General features: G+C 42.0%; 1 protein-coding gene across 3 annotated transcripts; it reads right to left on the bottom strand.

Moving 5' to 3' along the window:
- Positions 1-31: 31 nt before the first annotated feature.
- Positions 32-18,101, bottom strand: LOC113157302 (synaptopodin-2). Of its 3 annotated transcripts, none has more exons than XM_026352710.1 (5): positions 17,898-18,101; positions 12,022-12,173; positions 10,079-10,869; positions 5,430-8,278; positions 32-1,879 (listed from the first exon to the last, which is right to left on the bottom strand). In XM_026352710.1, the coding sequence occupies exons 1-5, from the start codon at positions 18,003-18,005 to the stop codon at positions 1,286-1,288; spliced, it is 4,494 nt and encodes a 1,497-aa protein (XP_026208495.1). In that variant the 5' UTR covers positions 18,006-18,101; the 3' UTR covers positions 32-1,285. The 3 variants fall into 3 exon arrangements, with proteins under 3 accessions (XP_026208495.1, XP_026208496.1, XP_026208494.1); XM_026352711.1 differs by having other exon boundaries at positions 5,490-8,278; XM_026352709.1 differs by lacking the exon at positions 32-1,879 and having other exon boundaries at positions 3,483-8,278.
- Positions 18,102-18,670: the final 569 nt, after the last annotated feature.

Raw genomic sequence — 18,670 nt, 5'->3', positions numbered from 1 at the left:
GAGCAGAGAGCATAAACACAGCAATTTGGGAAATGGTGCTATTTCACTGTATTTATTTTTTTCTTAAAAACACTGGATGTGAAACCACATCTGAATCAGAACAGACATTGATTACTGAATTATAAGTGCAGTGGGTATCGATCAGTGTAATTATCGCAGCTACACAATAGCATGTGAGGATGCTCAGGGAGTCAGTTGAGACATACGTTAATGCTGTGGGATACATCTCATTTACCAGCCTAGTTTTAGTCTGTGGACTACTAGACGACTGGTCTATAATAAAAAGCAAAAAGCAATTACACACTGCACGAAAGTCTCCCTAATCTAAATGAAGTACAACAGTCTCCTTTCACTCCTAATTAAGATGCATCAACTTTCACTTTTAACTAATACTATTACTATTACATTGTCCTACATTATCCACAGATGCATATTTATGTAGCTCACCTTTTTCATAGAGAGCGGCCAACAGTGCAACAGATGCACAATAGAAAGGTGTTGGGTAACTAAAACAATAGAAATATACCAAATGTATGGCTTCTCACCTTCCTGTTCTCTCTCCTTTACTAATTAGTGACCACATAGACCAATTAAAACGTGCCTGGTAAGTAAGTGAATTAATCTTTCTTATTAAATCCCACATACTGTAATAACATGTCCACCCACTACGTGCAAAGAGGTATAGCCCTAACCTTTCCCCAAGTTTTAAGCCTCGCTTCTGATGCATCCCTAATCGTACTGCGACAGTGAAACGACTTCCAGATTTTTCACCGATTGAGAAAAGTGCACAGTCACTGCAAAGAACGGCATCTCATGGTAACAAATCCACACATTCAAAAACAATTTATCTTTCCCTCACATGTCCCTTACCTCGGGATGCTATAGCTACCTGTTCTGCGTGATCAGAACATATCAGTTCACACACATAATATCCATTCTGAACAACATACTCCTACACTCACTTCAGTGCATTTACCAAACTTGAAATGCTCAACTTTTAGGTCTCCTTACATTTTCAAAGCAACCATCTCTTTTCCGTTTTGTAGCATGCAGAGATTTCATCTCAAACATTTTATACTATAAGCATCAACAGCAAAACATAGAAGGCATTTTAAAGCAGTTATAAAATCATCAACACCAGGAAGAAGTCTAGCAATCTTTCCAAATATCAACTTTGACCTTTTTTAAGCTCACACAACTCACTCGTCATATTATGGTTTGTTTAGATGTTGGTGAAATGAAAATAACTGCACTTAAACGTGGCATAGTCGCACAGAGTCGTATCCTACCGCCTCCAGCTCCAAGTGTTGCTGGTGTACACTGACTTGTAAGTTTGCCCTCCCAAGGGCCTCTTACACTCAGGGGAGGACACTGAGGGCCCTAGGTTTGCCTGTGACTCAGACTTCTGAGGCTGCCACTGTCTGGGCAGGGACCTGTAACCAGCGTGCCCAACAGAGACAGAGCTTTTCGTTGAGGACATAAATGATGGCAACGGAGCTCGACTCTGGCTGTGCCTTTGGCTCTGGCTCCAAGTCTGGCTGCCTGTTTTCTGCGGCTCTTGGTAAGACACCCTGGCCTTCCACTGCGCTGGAGGCTCGGGCAGCATTTTGCGCTGTGCAGCCAAACGGATGTTTGAGGCAAGGGTTTGCTGGAGGTTCTGGAAAGCAAAGGCTTCATCCACCATGCCCAAGGGATGCTGGGAGGCGGCCTCCCAGGGTGTAGGGGGTTTGTGGTCCTTCTCTAGCCGGGATGTCTGCCTTCCTGGGTGAATTGTGGAGGCCCAAGGCGGGGGTTTCGGGGAGGAAGAAGCTGAAGCTGACTTCTTGCCTGCGGATGGTACTCTGGCTGGTGGTGAAAGGGAGTAGCTCCTGCCAAGTGCCTGCAAGGAAAGATCCAGACATGTTTATTTTAGTAAGGGCTCATTTTTGTTTGGCTGACTGGTGCTCCAGCCAAATCAAATCAGCTTGGAAAACGTTGGGAGAGTAGAGCAGCTCTTCATCATCAGCACATTTCCTGCAAGTGCTGTAATACTTTAAATGTACCCTGTTTAATTCTTTGAAGTATACATACAGTATATAAATAAATAGCCAGAAAAATAATGATTAAAGCTGTGTGGTTTAAACTATTGTGGACTTATAGCATGCAAAAGAATTCAAGCCAAGCAAAGTGAACCAGTATATACCTCAGAACAACCTGCTCATGAGAGTACATTGCCCTCCTACAGTAAGTGACACTGCTGTTGTTTCAATTGAAACTTCTTTGCAGCAGAGGCATCACTTCAATTCACTTCAATGGCATTTGAAAGTATCTAAATTCTCACTGTTAGGGTTACGTAGGGTGAAAAAGCAGAACCTTCGCTGCCTCTTACAACGAATGATGATGAATGTGGGAGCCATGCAGAAAAGGTAGTGCTGCCATCATCTGGTGAAAGATGGCAAGAGATGGCAACAATGAAAGCCCAGGATTTAAGAGAGTGCAGTAATATAAAAAGAGAGAGAGAAATGCATCTGAATGAGTTACAGAGGTGTAAATGATCTGCTGACTCATGTATCTTGTTGGCCTAAGATGCCAGCAGCAGTATTATCCTGCATTAGGACACGTACAAGAATGAATGAATAGATTAGCAGACAATCGGAGGCCATATTTTCAGGGTTTTGCATAGATGACTAGTACTTTGCCTGAAATAAATTATGTCCTATGTGCATTAGAAAGCTGGATCTTAATCTGATTTATGTGTAGATCACCGCTACTGCTGTGTTGTGATAATGCAGGTAGCACCAAGTGCAAACTGTTAGTAGGAGACAACTAAAACTGCAACTAAACCATTGATGTGTGGACAGCTGTGCATAAATAACGCACTTAAATGTGTTTATTTATGTACACATGACAGATGTATTTCAATGCACTCCTGCTTCCAAGGGTGAATTTTAAAACAAAAATGGTTGAGATAAAGTTGCATGTGTAATTAACCAAAAAGGCAACTAGGGCCTGTTTGAGTATAGGAATCAAATTCATCCACAAATAGCTGCAGTAATCTGCAACTTAATCATTCGTTTGATGTCAAAGTTTCCACTTTACAAGTTACTTTCTAAAAATGCATGATGCAATGTGGATATATATTTCAGCAGGAGACCGCTCACTTGACCTCTAGAATTACCCAGTGAGGTTGTCTGTCTTGAGTGAAGTCACAGGCCTATAAATACCCTTCATACATGCATCATCAGGCAGTCAATGTGCAGAAATGTGTGTCTCAGTCATTCTTTGTTGAAGAAAGGATCAGTGATTAAAGAAAACTGAATTATTTGAAATTAAAATTAAATCCAGATTTTTTTTTGGGGGGGGGGGTCTGAGCAATTACAGGCTAGTTTTGGAAGTATTTATAGTACAGGTGGAGAAGCAAGATGAAAAAAAAAAAAAGAAGAGACCAGAAATAGAAAACACCCAAAAAGCATGCTCCAAGGACAAAAGAAAGGAAAGCCAAACAAGGATAAAAGATGTTTTAATGGCACTGCAGTAAATCATACAGAGAGTGCACTATGAAGAGAAACACACAAAGGAAAAAGAAAAAGAAAAGAACATGAAGACCAAAAGCAGCCCTGTACTAAAAATACATTTGTGAACATCACCGGGCTGGTTATCCTCTCGATAATACTCCTTTAGCATGTCATTTATCAGCTATTCACATAAAACGAAAGCAAGACAAGGTGCCTGTTGTCGGAAAATAATACCACAGAGGTCTGAGAAATAGTAGCTTTCAGTGACTTAAGTTGAACTTTAAGCCTACTAGCTCTGGACCTCAGCACTCCGTCTCATGAGGCAGTTTAAATATAGTATCGAACATGATGCAACAGCTGGCATAAAGCTTAAAATAAAACTAACCTACTTAAGTAGGTGCTATGGAAAAGGCACAGGGGGGGAAAAAAGTACTGAAGAAACAAATCAACATTTGAAGTTTCAGCACTGTTGTCCCTCTTTGAACCGAGTACTGCTGTATTCTCCAGCATTTACTTCAAACTGCACAGTTATATAATCACAGCACTGACAATGCAAATTTTGCTTTGTGCTTGCTATCATTACAGCAGCCAGACTCTACCCTTCTTTTTGCCACTATTTTTGTGTTTACTTATTAGATTACATTATTCAACTTTGCTGTATTTTAGATGTTTTTGTTTATCAAAATAATATTACTCACATTTAGCATTTTTGTTTCCAAAATCAACTTCCTGTTGTCGCTGTCTAGCACAATTTCTTTTTTCTCTCATTCCTTCCTTTCAGTTTATGCTGGGCATCCTGCCCCCCTACCTTCATATAATTCCTTCATTTAGTTTTTTTTTTTACATAAAATTTAACTAATCAACAATAATTTCTTAAGTATTTATATTTCTTTCCTATAAAATGTTTCTTGCTTTGTATATTTGTACATATATCCCATTCTTATGCTTATGATCATGACATGTTTGTGCTACTTCCATTAGCTCTCAAAACTTTTAAAACCATCAAGCTCTGTACTATGACAAGAGCAGGTGGAGAAGAAGACAGTTAATGAAAGCGTGAGTTTGTGTGCTCAAAATATTTCACTTGTCAGTGGACAGAGCACACAACCTTTGATTCAAGAAGACACCAACTATGTGATGACTCAACCAGAATCACTCTTTATCAACAGCTGTAGGCTTCCACACCTGAGCCGAGCTCTTCTTAGCTGTAAACTTAGGCTTTGGAGCAGCTACAATATTGCCACCTGATGCAGATTCAGGTTTTGCAGCCAGAGGGAAACTAGGAACAACATAGCAACTGGGAGGCTGTGGCTGGTAAGGTGCTGAGGGAGCTGATAGGTAGGGCGGGCTACTGGTTGGTTGGTAAGGGGCCTGCACTGCCTGTTGGTACAGAGTGTTTGGAGATTGAGGAGCTTGGGGCTGATAAGGGGGTGGAACAGGTTGCTGATACTGTTGGTTATATGGTTGCTGGTATGGACCACCAGGAGGTGGCTGGTAAGGAATAGAGGGGGGATAAACATTAGCTGGGGCTTGCTGGTAGTGGCCATCAAGCATCATAGGTTGCATGGGCATCCCATAGGCCTGCGGGGGATATGGAGCATTAAACTGTCCAGCCGGCTGGATGGTGGGCATTTGCTCATATCTAATTGGTTGGTTTTCAACAGGTGGGTTAGGAGGTGAAGGGTCAGGCTTAGGTGCAGGGGGTTTGGGTGCCTCTGCTGCTGGGCCAAAGGTAAAGAGTGAAGAATTGAGTTGATAAGGTTGATGCTTCATGACATCTATAACATTGAGGGGTTTAGGAGCAGGTTTTTGTATTTCTTTGCCTTTTTTCTTTGCTTTGGATGAAGGACTACTTGGAGGGGGCTGCTTTGTTGCTGCTGGGGGATAAAAGGGGGACTGAATGGGATTATATGCTCGTGTAGGTGGAGCACGTACATTGGGAGTGTATCTCCACTCGCTTGGTAAGGAAGCAGTTGGCGATGTTGACCGGCTTGCCTTGTTTGCCTGGACAGTCTCCGAGTCCACAATATACTTCTCCATACGTGACTGCCTCTTAGCGAACATATCGGCTCCTTTCCCTCTGACAGCTGGCATCTCATAAGCTGAACCTGGGGATGATGGGTTTAGGACAGTAGCCATTGGGTTGATGGAAGAAGAAGCTCTTTGACTAAATGCAAAAGAGTGCATTCGCTGTGGTGGTGGTGGAGGAGGAATCTGTTTCTGTGGGGCATTTTGTGGTGGATTCCAAGGTTTTGGAGAAGGGCGTGTGTTCACAATTGATGGGGAAACATTCACAGTTTGCTGTGACTGTGGTACCCAGGTATTCATAGGTGTTTGAGGCTGTGTTTGAGCTGGAGGCCATGTATTCATTGGAGGTTGAGTTGGGGTCTTTGAAGAGGATGGCTGCCACTTTGGCTGTGGAGTGGGCTGGGGTGAAACTGGTTGAGCCCAAGGTGCTGGATGTTGGGTCTGAGTTTGCTCTTGGGCCCACGATGGTTGGGCCTGAGCTTGGGCAGGTACCGGTGCCCATGGATTCAAATGAGCTTGAGGCTGTGCTTGGGGCTGTACTTGGGAAGATTGGAGGTGAGCTTGTGATGGAGACCATGCAGTAATTGCAGGCTGCTGTTGCTGTTGTTGAGGCTGAGGCTGATGTGACGCCCAGGGTGGCTGAGGTTGACCTGGTTCTTGGGCCTGTGGCCATGCTTGTTTTGGAGCCTGATGCTGTGGTTGCTGAACCCATGGAGGCTGTTGCTGGGATTCTGGCTGAATTGGTTGAACCCAGGGCGGTTGTGCTTGGGGTTGTTGCACCCATAGTGGTTGATGCTGAGCATCCGTTTCTGGTGGTCGAGTCCATGAAGCCTGGGGTAGCTGCTGCGCTGCCTCTTGAGGTTGACCCCAAGTTTGCTGAAGGTGTGACTGCTCATAGGATTGTGTCCAGGAGGACTGAACCTGTGGCTGAGACTGTGGTTGCTCTCGAAGTTGGGTCCAGGATGGCTGAGCATTTGTCTGGGCCTGTGCCTGCTCCTGAGGTTGACTCCAGGATGGCTGAATTTGAGGAGTCCATGTATTTGTGGAGGGCTGAGGCTGTGCTTGTGCCTGAGAAGGCTGACGTGTCACCCAAGGTAGCTGTGGTGGGGACTGACTTGGGGGTGGCTCCTGGGGCTGCACTTGAGATGGATGCCAGGAATTGGTAGATGGCTGTTGCTGTGCTGTGGCCCAGGTAGACACAGGAGCGGGCTCAGGCTGCATGGTAGAATTCATGCGGCCATTTTCTTCATGAGCTGTCACTTGGTGAGGCTGTTGAGAATGGGGCTCTGGGCAAGTCCATGTGCCCTGCTCCTCTGTAATAGTGCTGGCAGGAGCTTCCTGTGTGGTAGAAGGGGGAGGAAGTTCAGGGGCAGGTGCAGGAGTTGGCTCTAGCTCTGGAGCAGGGGTACTCTCGGTGGTGGGGGCTACAGCAGGTGTGGAAACACTATTTTCAGCACACTGAGGCATGTCCTGGTTGGTCACTTCTATCTGTGGGGACCAAGGAGGAGACTGGGGGTTGATGACAGGCTTTGGAGCCACGGGTGGAGGGGTTTTGTGTTTAACGCGTTGAGTTTGGAGGAAATTACAAGCCTCAGCCCCAAGGCTAAGGTAGTCTTCCTCAGGCCCTGACTCAAAACCCAACTTCTTATCACTCCGGTTGAGGAGGTTCAGCAATGCTGGGTTTGGTGACACCTTTGGTGCTTCCTTGAATGTGAACATAGGCTTTCCAGTATTTTTTCTCCTTGTATCTTGCAAAAGACCCGTCCTAATTGCAGGGGTAGAAATGCGCTCATCACGAGAAGCTATCTGCTCTCCTTGGCCCACTGAATCTTGATTGGTCCCACTCATAGCAGAAGAATAAACCCCCATATTTTCTACTGAGAATGGCTTTGCAGTACGATTGCTGAAAGTACTCTGAATTTCACTGGTTTGATGTTGGACTGCTCCATTAATATTTGCAGTGTAATGCTGCATTTGCTGTTGCTGTTGATGATAGTCTTGCTGCTGTTGATACACTTGTTGTTGATAATTCTGTTGCTCATACTGATTTTGCTGATACTGCTGCTGATATTGCTGCTGCTGTTGGTAGTTCTGTTGTTGCTCATAGTACTGTTGTTCTTGATATTGCTGGTACTGCTGTTGTTGGCTTTGTTGGTGTGTATTTACATCCATGTAAGCATGGCTCTCTGTTGTGGACTGCATGTAAGAGTGTTCCACTTGCTTCCTTTCAGTTTCCTGCACTCCTTCCACAGGAATCCCCTGGCTTCTAAGCTCCTCATGTTCAGCAGAAATCTCATCCATCCTCTGACGTCGCTGGGCAAACATTAGGGCACCCTTGCCCTTGGTTTCAGGCAGACATTCCATATCTGCTCTGTTGTTTAGGTTCCTTTCAATCTCAAGGAGACCCTTGTCCCAGTTGATAGTTAGAACACCTTTACTATTATGTGCATTAGTGAGGAAATGCTTGTCTGTGTCAGAATTGTTTGCAGCCAAAAGAGTAAATTCAACAGTGTGGTTTGGTTGTTTGCCGTCTATTGTTTCCTCGTCCTCTTCGTCGCTGTACTCTGGTTCGTCTTCTCCTGTGCCGTAGCTCACAAGTGTGTATTTCTTGGCCCTCTGCCGATGTTTCTTGAACATCAACACCCCCTTGTTGTTGGGGTTGGGCGGAGCAGCCGTAAGAAGAAGAGCAATATGTTTACATTTGGACTTGGCTTCCTTTACCTGCTTCTCAGACAGACTCTCGCTACGCCTGAGCCCTGTTTAGAAAAGCAAAGAGAGATTTCAGTGTTTAGACTAATGAGGCTAAAACAGAGGTATTAAAGGGATTTCTTTTTAGTATTGACAACTTATAGAGGAAATATTAGCATTACCACAGCCTGTGTCAACACTGTGTCTGCACTGATCACACACTACTGACTAAATCATTTCAAATGATAATTGTGGCAAACCTTTTCAATATTAACTCCATCTATTCCATAATTTGGAAAATAAAAATACATTTTATTATGTAACAATTTAGTCCAGCACTCATTTGAAGAGTAGAAACAGAGCTGGCACAAATAGCATGGTGACAGATTAAACAAACAAGTTTCAAAAGAAAGTTAAGCCAGAAGGAAAGCAATTAATTTCAGTGAGCAACATTACACTGAAATCAGCCTTCTGTGAAAACATGTTTCACAAATGCAAATGCTCACAAGCAGACTTCAATAACGGGCTGAATCATAATAAATCAACATTTTTAGAGAAGTGTTGATTTAACTGTCATCAGTTTTGAAGATCAGGTCTATGGTAGTTTCGATTTTTCATCCACCCCATTTACGTAGGTGAGACTAGATTTAATAACAGAAACAAATCTCTGTGTGATTCAGTCCAGTTCAACAGTAGTTACATCAACACCTCTCTAAACAGTTTAAACAAATACTGAACATTAGCATTTTCATAGAGAAAGTACAGGAATGTGCATTAGTTTTAACAAGGGGTCCTTAATAAACTACCAACTAATAGCTTTTATTCACATATCATTATTTCACGTTCCTCATTTGTAATTGTATTATTCTAAATTTGCTCATTCAATAGAAGATAAAACATCCACCCTTAAAGCAATTATGAAATTCTCTGACCCATGTCTAATATCCTCATTTGTTCACTGACAATGCACTACAATAAATCAGTTGTTAATCCACATGAATTAACCTGAATTAGACATCGAGAACAATTAAAGTTAGCCTGCATGCAATAAATTGACCAGGACCAGAGCGCCTTTACCACAACCTTCTGCTTTTCTTACTTACTGTGAAATTTGCTGACACATGAGCCAAATTGATGCAATAATGCAGCATTAATAGGAGTTCTGCATTATAATATAATATTGAACATATGTAATAATAAAATAACAAGCAGGTTTACTTTTAAATATTCCTGTAAGACTAACCTGAAGGTGGAGGAGGTAGCGGGAGTGAGCAATAGACTCACTTTTAAAGCTCAGTTAAAGCACCCAGTTTGAAAGGATCAGGTATCAGGCTGAGGGAGCACATGCTGGTGTCTGTCAAAAGGCCACTTCTGCAGGCATCATCAGCATGCTGGTGTTATATTTATGCCTTCTACACCACTCCGAGGAACGCCTGAGTATCCATATTCACCGTCAAGCTTCTTCACAAGGAAAGGTTAAGATGTTTTATAATTTTTTTTTTTATTATTATTGTTTTTTAACCTATTTTCATATTGAGTCTTTATATAAAGCTTTCGTTAACAGTCACCTTTAGATCTTCACCATGCCTTCCCGACACCAATTTCTGTCTTAATTCAGGTTAGACCCGGATGTATCTGCTTCAGTGCAATGGAATGAGCACCCTCCTCCAACTGCACAGACACATGCTATTTTGAGGAGTACACTCAACACACCAGTCGTTGGAAAGCTTACAGATTGTGAAATGCAATTTTGTGTTATATGGAGTTTGGAAATTCTTTCTCAAGAAAAATATCCTTTTGTCTTCCACGCACTCACATAGAAAAAAAAACACAACAGGATAATGCTTAAATGGTCTATATCTACTTACTAGCGTGCCTTGGCCGATGCTTGTTAGGTCTGTCTTGACTACCTTCAGAATCAGAGTCTTGATCTTCAGATGGTGTTGCCTCTTCAGAGGGAATTCCAAATGAGACAGTAAAAGACCCAGGAATTCCCGCGTTGTGCCCTCCTCCTTCTTCTCCTTTGCATTGGGATCCCACAGATCCACTAACCCTGGGGCCACCCACACTCAGGATGCTCCTCCCTGCTTCTGATGCTGCTGGCTGATGCAAAATGACCTCCACCTGCCCCAGCATCAATGGAGAGCTGAGCACTACCCCGTGCTGGCTGAGCGGCTTCCTGACAGAGCAAGGCACACTGTGTGATGTGGTGCTGGTATGGATAGTCTCAATGGCCTCTCTGTTTGAGAGCTCTCCCGCAATCCCCAGTGCACTCCCAAGAGAGGTGCAGCCTGCATCATCCAGTGTTTGCTCAGACAGGGACACCTGCAGCTCAGCCATGTCCCCAGGGGAGAAGCACCGCCGTACCTCTTCATCATTGTCTTTAAAAACCGGTTCTTGGTTACTCTGATCACCAGATGAGACAGCATGTAGCTGGGTGCAAATCAGCTGGGGTCTCCTGGAAAACTCTTTGCCACTCTCCAGCTCCCTATAGTATGCTTCACCCTGGGACTCAGATATCACAAATTCCCTTGGGCTCTGGGACCTGTCCACTGGGGAGAAGATGTGCAGGGTGGTGCTCTCTGAAGTCTTGCCAGAGACTTGCTCACCACAGTACCTCTCTTGCGATTCATAGTCATCAGGGGAACTGGAGCAGTATCTGTCCGAGAAAAAAGGGAGAATAACAATGGGTGATCAGGTCAGCTTTTCTTAGTTGTTTAGATAATTTTTGTCTTAAAAGTAAATGAGACAGTGTCGCTTCAAACATTATTTGTTCCTTTAATGGGATATTGGTAAAATAGTTTGGACTTATGCATTAAATACTACCTCATATGCAAAATGTACATTATAAATGCCTGCATTTTTCCTTGCATATGAAGATATTAGTGATATGATTTGATTATGACTTTGCCAACTTCACCATTAAAATAAGAAATACCTAATCACCAAGGAGAGAAGCCATCAGGTTGCTCAGAAAGACTGTCTTGCACGGCTAAAGTTGTCAAAGTATTAGATTTATTCTTCATGCAGGAAGTTAAATGTAAGGGTCAGGTCTCTGAAGTGGAATATAATCATGTTTCAACATTGCTCTGCCTAATTTACACTTTCAAGGTCAGCAACGAGTAGAATAACAGAATGTCGTTATCTGTGACTGCAATAAGTCAGTTGTAGTCAATTAGACCTCTGTGGCTGCCGCTTTTCTCCAAAAAGGAAAGAGTGACATATCATAATACATTTTGATAGCTACAAGCTGAGGTCATCTGCTCTCCAAATCTACAGAGACATGATCCACACAGTCATAGAAACCACCCGCAATGTGCTCATAGGCCTGCTAGAAATTTAAATCACAAATTAACCTAATTCGAGAGCAAGACTTAACATAAAATATGCCTCTAAACAAGTGTGTATCCTTCTCAAGTTTAAATATGCGTGCCTTAATGCATGCACAGCAAAGATTTGATCATGTCGCCAGCTGCATGTCAGTCAGACACTCTGATTCACGCTGAGTGGCTGACACATAGCTGGTAATTCACTAATATACACACAGACACTAACACGTGTCTTTTCACAGTCAGTGGTTCAGTGAACTATGCAAAAGGGCGCAGGTCATAAAACAACATGCTATCTAAATGCTAATACAGCCGTGCTATAATCGTTTTGCTTTTCTGAGCATCAAGGACCCACACTACTGCTGAATGGCTCAGTTACACTGATATGACAGTGTTACTGAATGTACAGACGTATTCAGATGTCATATTGTGCTCACTGATCTTTTGTCGGGAGTACTCTAATGGGTTTCATGTGGAACTACCTTTTCAGAAGCAACTGCAGGCAGTCGATCGACGTGTCGATGAGAGCAAACGCTCGTAAAAGGGTGAGATCAGCACACGGCTCTCCGTTGAGTGATACCACCTCATCACCTTCCCGCACTCCAGCCAGGAAGGCACGGCCACCTTCTTCTACCTGGGGATGACAACAAAACACTAAGAAACCGTACATGCCAAATGAATAACATGAAAATGGGGTTTTAAACAGCATTATAAATATTCAAGAGATATGAAACAAGAACATAGGATGATAGTGTCTTTTCTCCCAGATGAATGCAAACACTTGTTTGAAACCTACACGATCAAGAGCTCACCGTAGAGTCAAACTCAATTTGCACTATAATGACATATTGAGCAACAGTAAAACCAGCAATTTTACCCTGACTTTTAATATTCATATTATAGCTGTAGGCATGCTCTCTGCAGAGTCATTTAAAGGGCACTTCTTTACACAGTTAAACGAACGACTGATGGTTTTATTCTCTTGTAACTGTTGCCCGAGGCCTATAAAGTGGTTCACTAATGAGAGGGTTTAATAAGCAGAAATACCCCATAAATTCTGTACAAAAGGCCAGTCATATGGCCAGGAGGATAATTTACTTCAGTTAAAATATTAGGAGATAGTGCTCCAAAACTTCATTCACCATAATTAAGTCACATATTTTTATCCGTTGTGGCTAATTCACCTAAAAGAGTCATTAGCATTTTTTTTTTTCAAACTAACATTTTTGATGTTCAAGAATCAATACAGGTTAGGCCTTGATGATGGTGAACATCCTCTTCTGCTATCACTCATGCTTACTGTCTGTCCACTTGACACCACGGCAACCCTTTCTTCTACTTGAATTATTTCACCACACCATCACAAAAACCAAAACAGACTCCATGGTTTCTTATGATGGAGTTGCCCAGAAAAGGTTCCTGGCAAGAAGCAGCCACGTAAATTGTGGAACAGCTCATAGCTCAGGCATTTCAAAACTTAAAACAACCATGGTTATCTCACTCTTTGTTTATTTTACCAACACACTCAAAGCATAATTTATATAGTAAATCTAGTTTCTATTTTACTAAATATACCTAACTTGAATAGATATTGTACAGCACAGTACAATATAGATGTTAATTTCCAACCCAGCAGCACTGCAACAAAAACATTGTACATTTTAAATACAAGTACTGAATAGTCTTGCAGCAACACCTCCATCCACTTGCAGTAAAGCAATCGTGTCACTAGATGGTGATGCACACACACACACACACATCTTGTACTGCAGAACATGGAAGGAAATATCCATGCATTACAGTGTTGATCAATTATTTTCGTGTTCCTATTGCAGAGCACGGGGTACATTCATACGTCTTATTTCTTCTAACTTGTGTTTGTCTTGAGGGGAAGATCAAAATCAAGCTGCACCTCTTTGCATCCAACGAAACCAAGCATTTCAACAGAGATATAAACAGACTGCCAAACACATAAGCGTGAGTCTAACAAAGCCAGAAACCAGGGCATTAAAAGCAAACTATATGATATATACAGTATATTTTAAGAGTTGCTTTAGAGCGGGTGACATTCTAATAAACCCCCCTACCTTTTGGCTCAATAGCTGAGGTTGTGTGAGCAAACAGGCCCTATAAGGCAACCTGTGCGCCTATCTATGGGGACTCACACCTCATAACAGGGAGGATTGGTTTGTCTGGAAGGGACACAGCAGCCGCTCATGCTCCAAAAAAGGAGGGGAAACATTTGTCGTTGTCTCTCCTCGCAACACAAAGATACACAAACATTGAGGAAATTTTGAAAAGAAGGCAGATATGACCTAGTGTCTCATTCCTCTTTGTTCCAAACTGCCTGTAGGAAGAGAAAGTAGTTTGCAGTAATTATGCTTGAAAGAACAGAAAAGAAATTATTCTGTAAAAATAGACACAAAATGCTTGACTACCGGGGCGATCGTCAGGTATTTGCATCACGTGGGGTCACAATTAGGCAACATATGTCTGTGTTATCCTGCGTTGCCCATTTTCAAATTATCTATTTAATGGGCTTAAACACAAGTGAAAATCACAGGAAATACAGAACACGTAATGTGTCCACATAGCTCCTGGCAGTTCCTGCCCTTCACAGCTTTAAGCAATTATGCTTTTACATTTCAGGAAAATATTTTCCAGCTGCTTTACAGGTAGCATTCACACCATGCGGGGAGGGCAGTTGTACTAAACGTCTCCACTCACTCATCTGTTCTTTTTTTGCCTTAGAGCAAAGTCACCTCCACTGGAGGGTTATGTTATTATTTACAGGAAAGCAATGGAAAGATGTGTTTTGCACTAAATTAGAGTCTATTAGTGTTTATACCGAAGCTCCAGTTCATGGCAAATGGCAATGAAGTGCTTGTGAATACAGTCACATTTCAGTTTCTGACAACCACAAATAGAACAATTAGTCTGATTTTAAATTGAATTAAGTGTTTCTTTAGATGTTTGCAGTAAGTATTAAGTTAAAAAAACAACCAAAACCCAGTGGTTTACCTTAAACCAAACCTTAATAAATCACCAATCATACCAAATCATATTTTTTATGGGCTAAAATCATTTTGAACTGGACTGACTATAATTTAACTACTTATATGGACAAATATAAAATCTTTATTACAGCACCATTACAGGGGGTGATGTGCTTTTCATAATTTGATTTACAGTAGATCCAACGGGGCTTCACTTTTGCATGGCACCGGCTTTAAAGCGCGGCCAGAAACACTGCAACTACTATTAATAGCATTATCAGACACATAAAGCTGCTGAAATATTGACATTAATTGCTTTGGATGATATAAAATAGAAAGAAATGTCGCTGCGTTCTGAATCAGAATGTAAATATTTTGCTGAAAAACGCAAAGCCAAAACTTTAGTAATGGAAGGAGCAGTGGAGAACTTTGTTTACTCCTGGAAATCAGCACTGAATGACTGAGGCAATGGTATTTTGCTGATTGCTTGGCAGCTTAATGCGGTTCCTATGGTGCACTATTAGGGCTGAAACATCAGCAACAAGAGTTCTCTCTGCTCTATAAAGACCACAATAACTCAGGCAAAGATTACTTCTCATTTAGGCTAAGAATATAATTTAATGAACTGTAGATGTCATCTGGATTATACATTTTAGAGGGACTTTGTTTCAGCGTGCAGACTCCAACTCCTAGTCCCCAGAGTTGGATACATGAAAGACTGGCATTAACATTACATTCGGTTGATCATTCAGCGTTCCACAACTGAGTTGATGCATGATGACGGTCCACATACCAAGATGACATACCTTAATAATGAGGAGGCCAAAAAGTCTCCCGCTCAGGTTGGTAGGATTTAGCTGATTTCTAGTCTGGAATATCTGTTTAGTAATAACACAGATTAAATCAAAAAGCATTATGCACAGCCAAGATGTGTGTAGCACCGTTATCATAGTTCAGATTTAAATGGCTCGGTGTTTTTGTTGAGGTGTTGTTGTGTTTGCAGATCGGGACGTAGAAAACGCTGCATTGTGCCGTTTCTGCAGCTTTAAAGCTGCGTGACCTCATCAACTTTGTAGTCAGGCCAGGACTCCAAATAAGAAGAAAAATACAGCTCGCCTTATATGGAGAGAACCTTTTAAGAGTGGATACCCCCGTGCCCTTACACTGTACTGCCTGTCAGTCCACTGAACAATCACTTTCTCTCAGTAAAACAAAACAGCTTCCACTACATTCAACAGTAGCTTCAAAAACACGTTTTGTTCGACGCGGGAGAACCTGTAGCTTAAGAGTATTTGGCATGATCTTAATGTGTTAGCTTTGTTGATTTTTCACTAACAGACTTGGCTCCCCGTCCTCCCCACAAGAAGAGTTTTGGAGGTAGACTTATGCCTTCCAGATGAGGTGGCCCAAAAGCCCCAGATGTCCTAGACTGAGCTGTATGCATCACATGTACACATCACATTCACTTTAATAAGCAAACACTCAGATGAAGTGAATTCGCAAGGCTCTTATATAACAGACGAGAACGTTTTGGAGGCCAAACACCACATTTATGTCTAAAATTAGACATAAATGTAGTGTTCTAAAGGAATATTAAAACTTAAACATGCTTTAGATGTCTGTTGGAGGACAGAGACTTTCACGGTTATTATACTCACTAAACCTCACTGATGGTGCTAATATTTGGCCCAGCTTGTTTCCATCGTGTTGACTCATCCTCATGCAAGACTTTATAGGCTATTTGTTTAACTTAACTGGTTTGCGATGTTGTTGTGAAGCTTTAGGTATTTGTGTAAAACTTGCAGACAGAGAACTTAAATAATTTTTGTTCAATCCATCATTTTTATGCTTTTTGCTGCATATGAACTGCTCAGTAAATGCATAAGTGAATTCTTTCAATCCTTTAAAATCAAATAACCCTGTCTGAGTTAATTCAACATGTCAGTCGATGTGCAGCCACTAATTCTCACGTGTAAAATGTCCGAATAATACCTTTATTTATTTAAAACCCCAATAGTGGTCACTAATGAACTTCAGAATTAATGGCTCAAATACTTGAAACAGGTTAAACATCTGTCGCCGAAATGATCTACTGACGCCTTCACGCCACTTTCGGGTGGAGCTTTGAAGTTGCAGGAATGCAGCATAAGAAAAACATTTACACGTTGACTTCACGGAGGACAAGTTGATGAGGGGGTCTGCGCAGTGACCATGTATCACTGTACCATATATAGAGGCTCAGCTGCTCTTTAGAGTAACGGCACTTGGCTTTACTTCTTCACGATGGACCAGTCTGTCTCGCATCATTTCATGAGAAAAAAAGTGAGAAAAGCCTCTTTTTTTACATTTTTATATTAGCATTTAAGACCAAATGGATAGCTTTAAAGATTAATGTGAACTGGAATAAAACCATTGCACAAAACTTTAACATCTGAGTATAATTAAAACAATTTCTTTGGGGATTGGGGATGCATACTGTACATGCTGACTACTAAACATCCAAAAAACTTACTACAAGTAAACCAGTTGGACGCAACAGTTATACATTACAGCTTGTGTAAATTAAATAAGAGACTGCTGTCTTAAGCAAGATTGTCTATAAACACTGGTGCTTGCATGTAAATGCATCATAAGTAGCTTTGTCACCAGAGGCTGGATTACATTCTCATATTGTTGTAAGGTTTATTTTTTACCACACCATCAGGTTAAACAAACAAATAACATGTAGCTAAAGTGTTTATAACATCATAGAATCATATTTGCTTGGACTCCCTTCTGTAACTTATCTAAATGTTTGTTTCAAGTGAAACCAGCATGGTCCTATCTACCTGAACTCCATATATTTGTTGGCATTAGGATTCAGACACAATGCCCTCAGCCTGCTTTTCACTCTTCAGTGTGGTTACTCATCTGAACAACGCTGTGCTTTCTTGCTATAGTTTTTTTTGTGAGTGATAACAGATCACTCTGCCTGCAGCTTCGCACTCTCGGCCTTGACCATATAAGGGTCCAGAGGAATCTTGCACCAAAAACACAGCCAACGCACACAAAAATGCAGCGAGACGCACTACTTTGAATTATTTCACCCCCACATGGGACTGTTCAAATAAATAAAATCATTCTTGCAGCCAGTGACTCAACGAAACTCTATGAAAAGTGATACCATACTTTGCACATACTTCTGATCTGAACTGATTATTGTACAAGATCTCCACAGAAACAAACTTCATCATCTTTGCAAGGAGACAAGATTTTTGCAGTGAGAGAGATTAGACCAACCCCGCCTTGACCTCAACTGAATGTTTTGAATCACATAAATATTATGAATAAAATCAACACCTGACACAAGTACGCATAGATACCTGGGAAACGAGAAAAGGTATGTAGGTGTCCCCCTCTCCCTCCCTCAGGGTGAATCCCCAGGGTGCACCACCACGCAGCGTTACGCAGATGTAATCCCCGGTGCCCATGCTGCGTACAGCTCCTCAGCCAAACCTCCAGAGCGCGATCATCGAGCTGAACAGCCAGCCCAGCAGCTGTTTGCAAAAACTACCTCCACCGCACCACTGTTTAATCCCCATCATCTGAGTTCTCCCCGAGTCCAGCCCGTTTTGGAAACGTCACGGCGCACGGACACGCCTGCAGGCGTTGCATGCAACTTGTGCTCAGTCCCGGTCATTGCTCTTAGGAGTTGCACTTCGTCATCTGTGGAGCTATACTATCTTAAAATGAGCTATATGAACGTCTATATGATCAATTATATTAAACTCTCCAAACAATAACAAAGTTAAAACCTACTACAAAGGATAAACATAAACCAATACACGTCATCTATTTACAAAATCACCTCAGCAAAATGTGCACAAACCCAAAGGCAAATGTGATCACTCTTATTTTTAGACTATGGCCGCAGACGCAGGCCTACACCGATTTCTCCACGGTGTGTTATCTCATCTCTTATCATAATATGACGGCGTTACTGTGTGTTTGGAGTCTTTCCTGTCAGGGCCGTAGCCAGTAGCCTATGCTAGAAACAGAAACTTCTAATTGCATCCATGCACCCACCACACTGAGTTTTCCAATTACCAAATTTCCCCAAACCTTGCGCAATTAAGTCTGCAATATAGTGGCCTAC

The sequence above is a fragment of the Anabas testudineus genome, chromosome 18 (genome assembly GCF_900324465.2).
Source record: "Anabas testudineus chromosome 18, fAnaTes1.2, whole genome shotgun sequence".
NCBI lineage: Eukaryota > Metazoa > Chordata > Actinopteri > Anabantiformes > Anabantidae > Anabas > Anabas testudineus.
Note: the sequence above shows the minus strand (reverse complement) of the source record. Positions and strands in the feature narration are given on the sequence as shown.

Excerpts from the sequence above, each read along its gene's own strand:
- LOC113157302 (XM_026352709.1), bottom strand. The coding sequence starts at position 18,005 with ATGGGCACCGGGGATTACATCTGCGTAACGCTGCGTGGTGGTGCACCC. Across the intron at positions 12,174-17,897 it reads TACCTTTTCTCGTTTCCCAG|GTAGAAGAAGGTGGCCGTGC; the intron begins GTATCTATGCGT and ends TGTCATCCCCAG. Across the intron at positions 10,870-12,021 it reads CTGCAGTTGCTTCTGAAAAG|ATACTGCTCCAGTTCCCCTG; the intron begins GTAGTTCCACAT and ends TTTCTCGGACAG.